The sequence below is a fragment of the Sus scrofa genome, chromosome 1 (assembly GCF_000003025.6).
Source record: "Sus scrofa isolate TJ Tabasco breed Duroc chromosome 1, Sscrofa11.1, whole genome shotgun sequence".
Taxonomy (NCBI): domain Eukaryota; kingdom Metazoa; phylum Chordata; class Mammalia; order Artiodactyla; family Suidae; genus Sus; species Sus scrofa.
This window is the reverse complement of record NC_010443.5, coordinates 165,254,024-165,271,477: the sequence shown is the minus strand read 5'-3', so window position 1 is coordinate 165,271,477 and position 17,454 is coordinate 165,254,024. Positions and strand designations below refer to the sequence as shown.

At 36.4% G+C, this 17,454-nt stretch overlaps 1 protein-coding gene and 1 long non-coding RNA gene across 3 annotated transcripts in view; one reads left to right on the top strand and one right to left on the bottom strand.

The window, feature by feature from the left end:
- LOC110261942 overlaps positions 1–16,662 on the top strand; it is a 181,971-nt gene extending 165,309 nt beyond the window's left edge. For both annotated transcript variants that reach the window (XR_002346361.1, XR_002346364.1), the window contains exon 4: positions 13,718–16,662. This is a non-coding gene — a long non-coding RNA (uncharacterized LOC110261942). The remainder of the gene's footprint in view (positions 1–13,717) is intronic.
- The window catches only part of IQCH (IQ motif containing H), a 226,439-nt gene that overhangs the window by 148,051 nt on the left and 60,934 nt on the right, over positions 1–17,454 (bottom strand). Inside the window, exons 6-7 of the mRNA XM_021100401.1 lie at positions 8,612–8,750; positions 4,338–4,466 (exon numbers count right to left, since the gene is read on the bottom strand). Coding sequence (XP_020956060.1) covers positions 4,338–4,466; positions 8,612–8,750 — 268 coding nt within the window. The remainder of the gene's footprint in view (positions 1–4,337; positions 4,467–8,611; positions 8,751–17,454) is intronic.

Sequence of the window (17,454 nt, the reverse complement as noted above, 5' to 3'; positions counted from 1 at the left end):
AAAGAGCTCAGGGTGGGAATCAAGAGTGAGGCACAGTGATCTGGGAAAACTGGCAGAACAGATCTTCAGATAGTTAGATATTTTCAGATTTTATGAGCCCAATTTTTATATCTCCTTGTATCTAGAAAAGCACTAAAATCCTTCATGATGACATCTGCCTCTAGTGACTAACAGTAACCTTCACAAGACTAGCAGCAAACTTCTGTAAAATGTGTGCTTTGTTGCATGTACCTCCCCCTTCACCAAAATCACATATATACTGACATTCCCCCTTACCTCTTTGTATCAATATTTTAGAGCTATCTGAAATACTACCTCCTGGGCTGTAGTCCTCATTTTGCCCCAAATAAAACTAAACTCTCAACTTTTTAAGTTGTGCATATTTTTTAAGTTGACACCAGGAAAACAAAAATTACCCAATCTGAACAAGAGAGAGAAAATAGACTGGGGGGGGGGGGGCGGAGGGATGAACAGCACCTTAAGAATCTATGGGATTATAAAAGAAGATCTAACATTTATGTCATTGTAGCCCAGAAAGAGAGGCAATAGAGAGCAAAGCTGAAAAAAGTACTTGAAGAAATAGTGACTGAAAGCTTTCAAAATCTGGCAAAATATGTAAACCTACAGATTCAAGAAGATGAGCCAAACCAAAACAGGATAAAGCCAAAGAAATCCACACTAAGATACACTCAAACTTCTGAAAACCGAAGACAGAAAAAAATCCTGAAAGCAGCAGGAGAAAAACAACACCTTACCTACAGGGGGAAAAATTCAAATGAGTGGATTTTTTAATCAGAGACGAAAAGAAAGTGGCACAATGTCTTATTTTTTAAAGTGCTGAAAGAAAAACACTGTCAACCCAGAATCCTATATCTAGTAAAGATATCCTTTAGGAATAAAGAGGAAATCAAGACTTGCTAAGAAAGGAGTTCCCATCGTGGTGCAGTGGAAATCCAACTAGGAACCATGAGGTTGCGAGTTTGATCCCTGGCCACAGACGAGGCTCAGATCTGGTGTTGCTATGGCTCTGGCGTAGGCCAGCAGCAATAATTCCAATTAGACCCCTAGCCTGGGAACCTCCATGTGCCACGGGAGCAGCCCTAAAAAAAGACAAAAGACAAAAAAAAAAAAAAAAAAAGACTTGCTAAGATGAAGAAAAATGAAGATAATTTATCACCAGTATACCAGCCCTCAACAATGACTAATTTGCTAAGTAGAAGGGAAATGATAAAACTAGGAATCTTGAAACACCAGAAAAGAAGAAAGAACATGGTAAGCAAAAATATGGGTTAGAAACAATAGACTTCTTTTTTCCTCTTGAATTTTCTAAATTATATTTGATGTTTAAAACAGAAATTATAATGTTGTCTGATATGGTTCTAAATGTTTGTAGAGGACATAAGCACGCAACTACCATGAGATCCAGCAATTATACTCCTGGGCATTTATCCTAAAGAAATGAAAACATATGTTTATACAAAAACCTGCACACAAATGTTTATAGCAACTTTTTTCATAGTAGCCCGAAATTGGAAACACCTTATGGGTCCTTCAACAAGTGAAAGGTTTAACTGTGGAACACTCATACCATGAAGTACTAGTCAGCAATAAAAAGAAATAAGCTACTGCTATAAGCAACAAACTGGATGACTCTCCAGATAATTATGCTGAGTGAAAAAAGTCAATCCCAAAAGGTTACACACTGTATGAGTCCATTTATCTAACATATTTGAAATGATACAATTATAGAAATAGAGAACAGATTAATGGTTGCCAGGGTTTAAAGGCGTGTGGGGTGAGAGGGGGAGTGGGTATAACTGTAAAAGGACAACACGAGGAAACCTTGTGGTGAAGGAAATGTTTTGTATCTTGGTTGTATCGATATCCCAGTTGTGATGTTGTACTATATGTTAGCAATATGTTGTTCTTGGGGAAAAATGAGTGAAGGGTGCAAAGGATCTCTCTGTATGATTTCTTACAACTGTATGTGAATTTACAGTTATCTCAAAATTAAAAGGTTAGTTAAAAAAAAAAAAAAACCACCACCACCAGTGGGGAATGAAATGCCGAACTACAGAATAGGAAGAATTATTTGTAATACATAAAACAGATAAAAGATTAGTACCCAGAATACATACATAATTCCTGTAAATAACCAAGAAGAAGAAAGATGACATTTTAAAAAAGGTAAACTTTCAAATCACTTTACAAAAGAATATATTCAAATGACCAATAACCATACTTAAAAACTGCTCAACTTTATTGGTCATCAGGGATATAGCAACTAAACCCACAAAGAGATATTGTACTACAATAGAGTCTTCAGGATTAAACAAACAAACAAAGAAAGAAAAGGAAATATCAAGTGTTGACAAAATATATATTACCTGGAATTCTCATGCACTGCTAGTAGCTAAATAAATCAGTTATAACCGCCTTGGAAAATGGTTTAGGCGATAGCCACTAACTCTGAGCATGTGTATACTTTGTGACTCAGCAGTTCTTCTTTTTGGTATGTATACAACAGAAATGCCTACATATTTGCATTAAAAGACATATAGACAAATGTTCATAGTGGTATTATACCTAATAGCTCTATGGTATAAACCACTGAAATTGTCTTCAACAGCAGAATGGATACAAAATTGAGGTACATTCATACATGTTTATCCATGATGCCTCTCTTTCCCCCACTCTTATCCATCAGCCACCTCCAAAATATATCCTGAATTGTTCACTTCTCTTTATGTCCATTGATACCATTCTCCTCAAATCTACCATTATTTCTCAATCGGTTTACCAAAATAGCCTTTTAACTAGTTCCACTCATGCTTTCCTATGATTCATTATCTGTAATATAGTCATAATGGTATTATTAAAACATAAATCAGATTGCTGCATCCCCCTGTTCAAACTTTTCAGTGAGTTCCCAATGTAATTAGGATTAAATCCAACTCTCCATCATGGTTTGAAAGGCTGCCATGCTGGTTCTGCTATAATCTGAGGTATTTAAAAAGAAAGATCCTAAGATATACTGAGTGGCTTAAAAAATTAAGAGTATTTCTCTCTCACACAGTGGTTGAAAGGAAGATAGTCCCCAGGCTGGCAGGGTATCTCTGCCAGACTCAATCCAGAGTTCCTTCTTTGGCTCCAAAGTGCTTGCTTATCACACCTGCATCCCAGCTAGTCAGAGATAGAAAAATTAAAAGAGGAAGCCAGAAGTTTCCCTTTTCACTTCGCTTACGTCCTCATTTTCCAGAACCTGGGCACACAGCACACCTAGCTGAAAGGAAGACTAGGAAATGCTGTCTTTGGCCAAGCTGACATGTGCCCACCCATGACTCTATTACTATGGAAGTAAGGAAGAATGAATATAGTAGGCTACATCAGAGGAGCTTTCAATCTTCTCTCTTTCTCCAGCCTCATTTCCCTCTCTCTTGGCTCTCCAGACACATTAGCCTTCTTGCTCATTCCCTCCTTAGTCCCCCAGGCCACTATATCTGTGCTGTCCATCTGAGGTTCTCTTCCATAGATTTTTACATGATTGGATCTCCACATCTTCCAAGATGCATTCTCTGACCCTTCTCTCTCAAGCAAAATAATCACCTCCTTATCACTCTCTGATCCATGTTGTTCTATTTTATTTCTCGCACTTATCCCTAGCTTAAATTTCCATTTACTTATGGGTTTATTTTCAGTGTCTCTCACAAGAATGTAAGTACCATGAAAGTAGAAATTCTGTCTGACTAATTTTCTGTCAGATCCCCAGCTACCTTGGGTAAAGTAAGCATTCAACAAATATTTGTTGAACAGATGGATTAATTTAGCCAAAAACTCCTCATTTTATAACTGTGAAAGCTGAGGCCCAGAGAAAGTAGATGGTTTGCCTGAGGTTCTGCAACTAGTTAGTGCATTTCTAGGTCGGTGCTTTTCTCCAACAGCCTATTTCATCTAGCCTACTCTTTGACGTCTTCTATTATCTCACCGCTCAGCACTCATTCCTCTGAATACCTGCAGTACTAGACTTTAACATCCATTTGGTTTTTATTCTGTAATACTTTGTATTGCTATTTACCTTTATTATATCTGTCTTATTTTCCCAACCAAATTGCAAATCCCTTGAAAATACCAACTTTCTAACACATAGAGAACACAGGCCCTGTGTAGGTATTTCACAAAGAGACTAAAGTTACTTTATTTATTAGTAAAGTAAAACTCAGAATTACTACAACTTACATCCTGTCCTGTTATTGAAGATAAAAGTTGGATGCTAGAAGATTAGATTTGGGTAATTTTCTGTGTATCCCCAGCTTAGCATACAGGCGAGACTGTCTTACCAGTAGTTGTAATCTTCCGGGCTTCATCGAAACTATGCAGAGGAGCCGCTCTGGGTATAATGGGTGGATTCTGAAAGGTTATTCTGGCTGTTGGTGGGATCAGTCCTCGTTCTATCATACTTAAAATCCCTAAAGAGGAAGGTTAGAAGAATGAGTTTTAACTTCAATCATTTCAGCAAAGTCTAAACTCTATACATTTCACAGATATAACTCACTGTCTTCATCATCTTATTTGTAGGAGTAAATCTAGTGCCTTAAACCTTTGCATGAAGAAAATAGTTATAGTATACATTCTTTATTCTAACCCAAGAAAAATGGCATATCTAATAGGGGTACTATGAAGCAAACTTGTATTATGATAATTTCATTTTAAGGTAGAAATATAATTTCAATGCAAACTAAAACTTCTTTATATTTAATGACATTTTCAATTATTGATAATATTGTTATTCTTTTAAAATTCAGAGAAATCAAGTACACAGTCAGTAAGAAGATCTTTGCTTCTGAAAGAAAATTGGTGTGTTTGAAACCATACTTCTGTTGTTACAATGTCATATTTTATTTCATATTTTATTTTAAAAAAGTTCTTTTTAGATACTTCTCATGTGACTAGAAGATGTAAATATCCAAATAGGTTATTTTAGTGTAACTAGGCAACATGGTTGGTATTAATGCAACTAATTTATAATTCCTAGAACTCATACTGTGTTAGTACAACTGCTGCCAAGGCTTTTGAAGGATAGGAGATGTTGTTTAAACAAATAAACAGATGAATAAATTAATGGGTAAATGAATAATTGAGCAAAGCCTGCTGTTCAAGGACGAAACTCACATTAAGGTGGATCTATTGTATTGAAGCCAGAAACCCAGAAGCTCAGGGATTACTTGACAAAGACATGTGATAGGACTTCAGCTTCTTGTTGCTTCCAGGTAATAGGAAGAAAAGTAAAGAACTCTGGATCTTGGAAGCTCCCGTTGTGGCTCAGTGGTAATGAACCTGACTAGTATTCATGAGGATGTGGGTTTGATCCCTGGCCTTGCTCAGTGGGTTAAGGATGCTGTAAGTTGTGGTATAGGCTAGCATCTGTAGCTCGGATTTGACCCCTAGCCAGGGGCTCTTCCAAATGCTGCAAGTGCGGCCCTAAAAAAAGGCAAAAAAAAAAAAAGAAAGAAAGAAAGAACTCTGGGTTTCAGTGAAATCTAAGTAAAAAAAACCATGTTCTAAGCTGGACTAGGTTGAAGAAATTGGCACATAGTCTAAGAGGGACAAATATTGTTTTCATTTGCCTTATGACCTCTAAGGACTCTATTATGTCACCCTCAGAATGTTAAAGTCTAGTGTTACAGTAATTCAGAAGAATGAATGATCGCTGAGGTATGGGAAAGCTGAAGAAGACCTCACTGAAAACAGTAATTCCAAAACAATGATTGTAAATGATCGTAAAACACCAATTCCAGGGAGAAATCTTCAGTTTACTTACTGCAAAATCATTTGGAGCAAGAGTTTTGATTTTTGTTTTTTAGAATTTTTTTTTAATTAAAAATGGAGATTCCTGGGGTTCATCCCAGACCTGTCCAAATTTCTGAGACTAGCCCTGGGGAATCTGCATTATTGAAGCCTCTAAGAGATACTTCTGTGCATTGAAGTTTGAGAACCACTAGAATTAGGGTCCAGTAACCTACATTTTAAATAAATGCTCCAGGTCAATCTTTTGTGCTCTTAAAATTTAAGAACTACTGATCCCAGAAGCCTTCTTTTAAAATTAGTATTTTGGATTTTTATTGTTATAACACCAGAATTTAAGTGCTTTAAAATATGAAGACTAATTCTTTGTCCTCACAAATATTTTCCACCTATAATTACCATATCCCATGTCCAAGGACTGTGCCTATTTCGCCAATGTGAAAAACAGAGGTTCTTGTAATTCAGTATATTTTCATTACTAGAGTGAGTTTCATTCTCTGAAAATCCCAAAGAACATGAGCATGATTTTAACCCTTGCTTTTTAAAAAATTAAGTAATTAATTTTACTTTTATATATGATAGTTGATTTATAATGTTCTGTCAATTTCTGCTGTACAACAAAGTGACCCAACCATACATTCTTTTTATCACATTATACTCTATCATATTCCATTACAAGTGGCTGTACTATACAGCAGGATCTCATTGCTTATCACATTATACTCTATCATATTCCATTACAAGTTCCCTGTACTATACAGCAGGATCTCATTGCTTATCCACTCCAAATTCAATAGTTTTAATCTAGTAACCCCAAACTCCCAGTCCGTCCCACTCCCTCCCCCTCCTGCTTGGCAACCATAGTCTGTTTTCCAAATCCACGAGTTTCTTTTCTAAGGAAAGGTTCATTTGTGCCATATATTAGATTCCAAATATAAGTGATATCATATGGCATTTGTCTTTCTCTTCTGACTTACTTCACTTAATGTGAGACTCTAGTTTCCATTCATGTTGCTGCAAATAACATTTTTGTTCTTTTTTATGGCTGAGTAGTATTCCATTGTGTATGTATACCATGTCTTCTTAATCCATTCATCTGTTGATGGACATTTAGGTTGTTTCCATGTCTTGGCCATTGTGAATAGTGCTGCAATGAACACACGGTTGCATGTGTCTTTTTCAAGGAAAGTTTTGTCTGGATATATGCCCAAGAGGGAGATTCCTGGGTCATACAGTAGTTCTATGTATAGTTTTCTAAGGTATCTCCATACTGTTTTTCATAGTGGTTGTACCAATTTACATTCCCACCAACAGTGCAGGAGGGTTCCCTTTTCTCCACACCCCCTCCAGCATTTGTTATTTGTGGACTTATTAACCATGGCCATTCTGCTGCCATGAGGTGGTACCTCATGGTAGTTTTGATTTGCATTTCTCTAATAATCAGTGATGTTGAGCATTTTTTCATGTGCTTGTTGGCCATCTGCATATCTTCTTTTGAGATGTCTATTAAGGTCTTTTGCCTATTTTTCAATTGGGTCCTCAGTTTTTTTTTTTTTTTTTGCTGTTGCATAAATTGTTTGTACATTTTAGAGATTAAGCCCCTGTCAGTGGCATCATTTGAATCTATTTTCTCCCATTCTGTAGATGGTCTTTTTTTTTTATGGTTTCTTTGCTGTGCAAAAGCTTGTCTGTTTGATTAGGTCCCATTGGTTTATTTTAGCTTTTATTTCTGTTGCCTTGGGAGACTGACCTAAGAAAGCATTTGTATGGTTGATGTCAGAGAATGTTTTGCCTCAGGGAGTAAATATTATGTAAACTAACTGAAAGCACGTGTCAAAAGATTTCTGAACAATAGTGGTTCATAACTAGGAAAGTAATTGTGAGTTATGGAAAGTTTAATAAAATAAAGGACTTAATAATGATGTTGAGTTCTCTTGAGTTTTGCTCTACCTCCCCTGCTGAGTCAGCAGACAAAGAATATAAGAGGTACAAGATGGAGACTTTACATCTTCAGGTACCAGAAGAACCTTGGAAAAACAATTTTAGGCCCAAAGAACCCAGACAACAGATGGAAAGTGAGATAGAAATAATTAAAGATCAGCTTGTTTGGTAATATTTGAGATACAAAAGGGGATCTACTTAAGTATTCTTTAACACTGCAGCCCATTAAGTAGGAGGGAGAAGTAAAGAAGGTTATACTTAGGACACTCAGTCCTTAATCACCCACTTACTCTTTCATTTACTTATTTATTCAACTAACATTTAGAATCTATAGAATGCTAGAAATGGTTTTAATCATTAGGGATATTGAGATAAAAGATGACTTGACCTTTTGCTTAAAAACAAGAAATCCACTGGTTTCACAAACTCTGGTATTTAGACTAAGGCATATGTAGATAGTTTAAATGCACATTATGTTAATTCTGGCTTAATATTTTTGAATAGTATATTGAAATAAATTTTTTAAATGCTACCAGAAAAGCATCAGAAACAATCTGCTCAGAAGCTTGAAAAATTATACTAATAGCACTTAAACACATTTTAATACATAACAATACCAACATTAAATCAGTAGTAAATTTCTAGATAGAACTTTGGATTTTAGAGGTGGGAAGGGACTCTGGTAATCTCCTAGTCCAATCTTCTGATTTACAGAGAAGGAAACTCAGGCCAGAGTGAGACCTGACTCATCTGACGTCACCTCGGAGTTTAGTGGCTGACTCTGAATTCAAACTCAGGCCCCCAGCCCTGCCTCACTGCTCTTTCTCTTACGTTCCTAAACATGTAAAATGGTTATTGAATGACTAACCTTTACTGGCATCCACTTCTAAGACTGGCACGGGGGTGAAATAGGGATTTGTGCGATGAGATGCTGGCAGAACTGTGAGGTTGGATATGGTAGATCCTTTTATTAACTTCTGAGCCTTCTCTGTGCCCTGTAATTGTTTCTGGAAGAAAACATGCATTTTGTTTGTTTCAATAAAAGTTTGGTAGTGTTTTTTGTTTGTTTGTTTTAAGTGGGCCTCAAATACACAGTGACACAACTCTTACTGTAGAGCTGCTCATTCTTTCCATCGTTATCCTCAAATGATCAAAAATTTGTTTTTGGCAGACATTTTTGCCTTCAAAATGAACACAGTTTTCTTCTTGTAAACAATAAATAAGATTATGAATAGTTTCATTAAGTTTTAATAAAGTAGCAATATCAGCTCCAATTTTATTGCTCATGAGTACCCTGTGCTATTGTCTACTGTCAGGAGTTTATGTAATTTAAAATAGTTAATTAAATCCAATTAACATGTTGTGATTTCCACTATGCAAAGTCAGTATAGTAGTTAATAAAGGAACTATTAAGATTTTGTTCAATTTTAATGACTATAATATAAAAGTGCTAAATCTTGACAGAGGAGGTTTTGAATACAGAAAAGTTTTGAAAAGGCACCTTTTCTAGGAAATACATATTAGAGTTCTGAGGATTAAAAAGAACGAGAGACTCTAAAGATAAATACATTAGTCAACATTAACAGATTAAGGATGAACTCTGAGTAGATTCTTGCAGATCTCAGAAATGGTTCAACATGATCTCTGGGTCACTTACAGTAAATGATTACTTTTCCTAAAGTCATTAAATGCTTTTATTACAGTTATGAAATATGAACTGTTTCTATTAAATGGTTTCAAAGATTATATATGTTGCAAATAAATCACATTTAATTGTATAGCACAAGCACACTATTTTTACCTTCATTATAGGAGGTTATGAATTACCTGGGTCCTCTCAGCGGGGAAGATGGAACTGTTTGGTATTTATAGATTGATTTAATTTTTCCAGTCATTTTCCAAACATTAATTAATTTGCATCACAATAATGAACAAAGTCAGAAAGGTTAGTAAATTTGTTTCAGGTCACACAAAGTACTAGATACGCAAAAATTATTACATTTTAAGATTAATCTGATTTTGCATTAGTGAAATTTGCCATTGGACTCAGTTGTAGCACATATTATTGTTCATCAAGGTCATGGTGACCTTAAAGAAAAAGAAAGAAAATTTCTTCAAGACTTGGGAGAAAATCACTTTGCAAAATAAATATCTACTGGCTGAGAAGTGTCTGTGAACAGTAATTTTAGGGCCCCACTGCCAGGATGTGGTACTTACGGGAAACTGTAAGGGTACAGTCCTATGGACATTAAACCCTTTGGCAGTGTTTGGTGAAGACAGTTTAAAATGATTACAAATCGGATCTTTAATAGGAAAGGGTAGACTGTCAATGTAATCCATTTCCTTCTAGGTGAGTTGGAAGAAGAAAGAGCAGTACTATGGGTCTTGCCTTGATGAGTGTGCTTATGCACACTGTATGATTATGGCACCTCAGTCCTGCTGATGTGCTTTGATCTCTTTCTCATCCTCAGCTCTCCTCTCCCCTACTCACTTCCAGACGTGAGTAGCTTTCAGGAGCTCCTCCTAATCAGGGAGGCTGAGATAACCACCCAGTGTTCTGTATCCAGGCATGGTGGAGACATAGCTGAGGATACCCAGTACCAAAAATGGAAGGATTTCCGGTTGTCTGATCTCAGGGTCAGGGAAGCAAAGGTAAATCAAGGAAGAAAGAAAGATTCCACTTAAAATTGTCAAGCACTGTGAAGGTATAAAATATAGTTTTGGCAGTTTCTGAGCTCATGGCATCATTTATCTGGATTTTCTGAAAGCCTTTGACAAAGTACACCTGACAACCTGCTCTTGAAAGCTAAAGTAGCAGGATCCAACATAAAACACAACGTAAAGTATGACACAGATGAGAGGGAGGAAGGCTGATGATATTCCAATTCCATCAGGCAGTCAGCACATTCATTACACTGGCTTCTTTAATTCTTTAAATTGCCTCAATCTCAACACTGTAAAAAGCTGGACCCAAGGGCTAGGACTATGCTGAAAAAGCAGTGAGGGGTGTTTGTGTCTGTGCGTGTATGTGTGTGTCTGTGTGTGTGTGTGTGTGTAGTAGGGGCACGGAGGTCTGACATCCTGATGAGTTTACAAAAGTAAATCCTGCAGGGTCTCTGGATAGGGAACGCCAACTCACTTTGCTTTCTGGATTCCATGGTAAGGATAACTACTTCTGCATATGCTTGGTTGGAAGGAGAAAGATGGTAACAACCTTCAGTGTTTACTGAGCACTTACTATATAACACTAACTTCAATACAATCAGCATTAAATTTCATGAACAATGAAAGTCTAAGAGCTATGAGAGTGCAGAAGAGGGAGTAATTAACTCTGCCTGCTGGTATCACAGAAGGCTTTGCAATGACTCTCAACCCTGGCTGTTTGTTAGGATCATTAAGGGACCTTTTTAAAAATACTGCTGCCTGGGCCCCAACCCTGGGCAATTAAATTAGAATAGCTGCACTGGAGCCTGGTCCTCAGTATTTTTATAAAGCTCCCCAGGTGATTCTGATGCGCAGCCAAGGTTGAGATGTATTGCAGTAAGTGATATTTAAATTACATCTTAAAAGAAGCATTGAATTATATCACGTGGAGAAGAGAGTGCAATTATAGGTAGAAAGAATGGTGGCAACAAAGCAAAATAGCATACAAATACATGAAGATTTCACTTACGGTGAAGGGCTCTGTTTGGCTGTAGTACGTTGTGTATGTCAAGAGGATAAGGTAAAGAAATAAGACTGGAAAAGTAGGTTTCAATTAATGCAAATTAAAGAAACAAGTTTAGTGAATGTGCTGATTGCCTAACAGAAGTCGAATATCATCTGTTTCTGGCTTCTCTTTTATGTCATGCTTATATTTTATGCTGAACCATGCTTTGTGATTTGTATACTACTAATAAAAGACTCATAAATGAAACAATGTCCCTCATATCTGGTACTTCTCATTACTATTTCCAAAACTATAATTCAGAACTCTATCACTTTATGCCAAAATCTTCCATAATAGCTTAAATTTTTTTCAATATTTAAAAAACATAGAAAAGCTTAAAGAAGAAAATAGCAATCATATTCCTGTCAGCCAGAATTAATCATTGTTAATATCTTGGTATATTTGCTTCCAAAGTTTTCAAGTAGAAAAACCATTTTATTTTATTATTCTGGTAAAAATGATATACAGTCATTATAAAGATTCCAAATAATGCAGAAAAACACAGAGATGAAAGTTTAAGAAACCATACCAAATATCATTAGGTGATTCATTATCCCTGACATCTTTGGAATGATTGATATATTGCTTTATAAAAATAGGATTTATATTACATTATTAAGCTTAATTTGACATGAATTTAATAAGAAGGGAAAAGGCTGAATTAAACCCAACAAATTATTTATTAAGCCTCAAATAAATATTTCTTTACCACAAGGTTCCTGTGTGTTAAAAAAGATTCCTCTGCATGGGTTGGCAAATTTTTTAAAGGCCCAGATAGTAAAAATTTTAGGCTGGCAGGTCTATTTTTATAGCTGGAAAGTGCCATATACAATATGGAAACAAGTGGATGAAGCTGTGTTCCAATGAAACTTTATTTAGAAAAACAGGGAGTCTGTCTTCAGGAAGTAATTTGTGGACCCTTGCTCCATTTTAAAATAAAGATGATTATGAAAAGCATTTAGATTTTATTTTTCACCATGGGTGATTATTTTGGATAATATATCCCAGCTTCAAAAGTTGAGAGCATTAGCGCTTTCTTGCTATTCCTATCCCCTCTCCCTCACCTCCCAATTTTATATTATTATTTTTACTTTGTCCAGATTTATAATATTCGCAATCTGTCTTGAAACCAACATTGCTATGATTGTTTAGTATTAGTTATACGTGTAAATATATAACTTATCAACAGTCCTTCTGTCATGGCTTCTCTATGCTTCTTGAGTTTTTTATTTTGATGGATTTTGTAATTGCCTGCCTTTGGTTATCAAGCAGTTCTTCCCAAGAAGTGTTCATTGGTTTTTTACTTCCCTGAACCTTTAAACTTGAATTACATCTGTAGTCATCCTTTCTTTTCTCTAAAGTCCATAGACATTGCACTGTTGTCACCTACAATAAATATGGTGAAATTAGATGCCAGCCTGATTTTTTTACCCCTTATAGGTGATTTTTCTTTCTGCCTGGATGTCTGAGACATTCCTTGTCTTTCAAGTCCAATTTAACTTAGAAGTACCTTGATGTTAAATATTCTTCTTCTTCTTTTTTTTTTTAGGGCCACACTCACGGACCAGGCTAGGGGTCTACTCAGAGCTGCAGCTGCCAGTCTGCAGCACAGCCACAGCAACGCCAGATCCCAGCCATGTCTGCAACCTACACCACAGCTCACAGCAACACTGGATCCTTAACCCATTGAGTGGGGTCAGGGATCAAACTCGCCTCCTCATCAATATTAGTTGAGTTTGTTAACCACTGAGCCACAATGGGAACTCCTATATTAAATATTCTAAATGAAAATTTCTTGGGATTTAATGTTTTCTTTCCATTGCAGAGTCAATTCTTCCCCTCCAGAACATGTTTTTACATTTTAGCATTAGATTCATCTCCTCTTTCATTTGCTGGGTTCTCTCTGTGAGAGACATAACTGTTGTTCTCTCTGTGAGAGACATAACTATCTTTAACTGTTGGCTCATCTTTGTCTTTTATATTGTGGTTCTTAACTAATCCTTCTCTCCTGGTTCTTTTTAGAATAGAACACTGAGTTTTAGCTGAGCACACAGCTATCCAGTTAAAGACTACACTTCCCAGGGTCCCCTGTGGCGAAATGAGGACATGTGGCCAATCAGATTTGGCAGAGTGATATGTGTAACCTCAGGGTCAACTCCTTAGAGTACTTGCCCTAGACTATTTTTATCCTTCCTATGGATTGAAACACGAGCATGGAGAGGAACCACCTTCAACCATTAAAATGCATATGTTCTGTAATCACAGGAATGAGGAGGTGATGAAGTATCAAGACAAAGAGCCATATCTTGGATGACCTCCTGGAAGAGGACCTGCCAGCCTTGGACATCTCACCTGTGAACTGTTTCGTGAGTGAGAAAAACTAATTTATTTAAGTCATCATAGTTTGGACTTTTTTATTACAGCAGAGCCTGTAACAAACTAATATGCATATCTATTAACTTCTAATTAACTTCCTTTATCTTATTCCTCTGCATTTCCTGTGCTTACAGTCTTTTCTTCATGTCAGTATTTCAATATTCAGCAGTGTCTGCTCTGTTCTTTCTATTTATAGTTTATTTATTATGTCCATAAAGTATTTTGGTATTCAATTTATTTCCTTGTGTCTGCAACCTCCCTTTTTTTCTCATTCTGCTATTTTATCATCTCATGGTTGAGCTCTAGTTTTACTTAATTTATGTTCCTATCAAGTTCTGCTATAATGTGAAGAAATTGTGAAAAAATTCCTTCTGTTCTTTGAGTTATGTTCTTTTCCTGGGTTAGGCTTTGTCTTTTGCAGCCCATGATTCTCCCTCCCTCCTCACCTCCCTTTCTTTCGTTAGCTGTTGGTAAAGCTGACAGGTATATAATAGTGACTGTATCATATCTTATCCCTTTGTTCATACTTGGGCAGCTCTGTCCAGACATTTTCCTTGCTCTGATATAGTATCTCCTCCCCCATTGTCTGGTATTAGTGTGTTTCACGTGAGAGTTGGATATTCTAAATTTCTCCACCTTTCCATTACCTGAGGGCTTAGGTGGGAGCGCAGCAAACATCTTAGATCACAAGATGGAAAATGGCCTGTTCAGGAGGACAGAGCAGTAAAATGTGTGGGTACCTGACACTGTAGGGCTACCACATCACCCGCAAACTGCTCTGCTCAAACTGTGACGTGAGAAAACATTAACTATTGTCAGGTTTAAGCTACTGTTATTTATTTCTCTTGCTAAACTCATCTCCTAAATAACACAAGGTATTTTTATTTACTCAAGTGGGGACTCCCATGGAAACTTCAGCTTCAATATGTCTTAAATTCAAGCAGATTGAACCAGATTTGAAATAAAATGAAACTTCTTTTTTAAATTTTGGGGGGTTTGAATTATTTCAAACTTTGTGTATAAAGCAAGAATTTATTATTATTTTACATCACAGTGTTTCAAATTTATATAATTCAATTTCACATAAAATTCAGCATCACTGATCTTCCATTGTGAGGAATTATTTAGTTAATATATGGAGATACACACCATAAACTTTTTCATACCAGAAACTGGGTTTTATTTTTGTTTCATATAAACATTTTCTAGAAGTATAACATTTTTTTCAAGGCACAAATCATAAAGTCATCAAATGATAGATTTTCACCAAGTGGACGCTGTGGGTAACCAGCCTCCAGAACAAGAAGTATATTACGAGCATCCCAGGGGCCCCTCTTATGCTCCCTCCCAGTCACTACCATAATCCAAAGGTACTAACATACTATTCTGAATTCCATTACCAATTATTATTTTTCTGGTTTTGAATTTTACATAAATGGATTACTACAGTATATATTCTTTTGTATCTGGCTTTTTTTCTTTTAAAATTGGTGTCAGATTTACCATTTTTTTATATAGCAGTATGTTCAGACTATAGACTTTTAAGTATTGATTTTGAGTTATAAATTATGTTTATAGCTATAACCAGTAAGTCTTGAGCCTCCAACCTCCTACTTTTTTTGTTTGCTTATAATGTTCCTTCTGGAACATTCTGTGTCTCTTGGCTCTGCTACTAATTCCTGACACCTTTTAAAAACTGAATTAAAGGTAACCTCTTCTAGGAAATCACCTCTGCTCTCGTCTTCCTCTGAGTTCCTATAGCTTTTCTTTGTACCTCTTTTATTATATTTATAACATATATTATAAGTATTTGTATGGTACCCTGAAGGCATTACATAATTCAGAACTCATCTAATTCTGTCTTATTCTCTCATTTGAAGAAGAAATAGAGCCAAAAAAGTTTTAAGAACTATAACCACTTAAGATTTGTTGGGGAAGAACAATTAATGTAACCATATCAGTAGCAAATATTTTCCTTTTTGATAAAGATAATATAATTGCAAGACTAAAAAGTGGCCTAGTTACCAGTATGGTAATGGTAGGGTAGCTTATAACAGACTGATCTTCCTGAACACAACAATTATAAATTCTGAATATATATTTTTAAAAAACCAACTATTTGAAGGTACTAAGTTAAACTGAAAACAGGCAGAAGCTAGATGGGGGAGTTGATCTTGAAAGACGGGAACTGCTATAGTTGAGGTTTCTGTGTTTGTGACTTCTGGCCTGGAAGTACTTCTCAGTCCATGCAAAGTGGCTCCAATTCAAGAATAAAGCCACAGTCTTACTGGCTAGACAGGTAAGAAGATGAAGTTTAGGGCTGTCAAAAAGGCTGAAAATGAAGGAGAATCCCAGAAAGGGTGAAGCTGCAAGGCAGGGGTGCAAAATTTGCAAACAAATGACATGCCGGAAGAGATTCTAAGAAGCCCAGCAAAAATACAGCAGTTAACAATTTGAAAAAAGCAAGTATTTCAGCTGCTACCCACCAAGGCAGAGTCTAGAATTTGAGTCTAGCCAAATTAATGTCCTGCTTCAAAGAGAATCCACACATTCAAAAGTAAGGTAACATAATTCAGTTTGTACATCATTTATAATGTCCTTAACAATAAAAAGTTACTATATGTGCTAAAAAACAAGAAAATATTTTCAATACAAGAGAAATAATCATGAATAGAAACAGACCTTGGAGGTGACGAACAGGTTTATGGCATAGATTGTGGTGATAGTTTCACCACATTTATCAAGTTGTGTTGGGAGACATGTTTCTACAATATTTTCTTAGCCTCTTTGCTTCTATTTTCTATGCTGAAAACTCTATCTTGTCCTGCTTTACTTTACCCCATATTCCTGCTTGAAAAACAGTCGCAGTGCTGATAAATGACTTAAGCTTAAGAACAAAGACCAAAAGGCATGTTATTCATGTGGTCAGCTGAATGAGGACATAATGCGTTGGCCTATGCATGCCGGACCTGTGCAGATTGGCACACCGTTTGCACAGTATATGCTCTCTTAAGAATAAGAGGAAGATGAGCCTCATGGCCCCAAGGGGTTTATAAGGGGTCGTTAGCAGGATATGCATTAGCAAGGAGAACCGAGGTGCAAACCTCGGCAGGCATGCCATTTGCAGAAGCACAATGATGATTCTCTAGATGATAGGCATAGATAGTTAACGCCAAGCTTCCTCAAATGCTAATGATTGTTAAATGCCTAAAGGTCAGAATAAAAGCTTAACCATCTACCACCTTTGTGACTTTTAAAATAATAAAAGGGAGTCCTGGCTCAGTGGTTAATGAATCCGAATAGGAACCATGAGGTTGCGGGTTCAATTCCTGCCCTTGCTCAGTGGGTTAAGGATCCAGCATTGCCGTGAGCTGTGGTGTAGGTTGCAGATGCGGCTTGGATCCTGCATTGCTATGGCTCTGGTGTAGGCCGGTGGCTACAGCTCCCATTCAGCCTCTAGCCTGAGAACCTCCATATGCTGCGGGAGCAGCCCAAGAAATGGCAAAAAGACAAAAAAAAAAAAAAAAAAAATAATAATAATAAAAGAACTTTTAAAATAATAATAATAAAAAACCCAACAACTATATCCTGCACCTATAGCCCCCTCCTCACTTGAGGTAATCCTA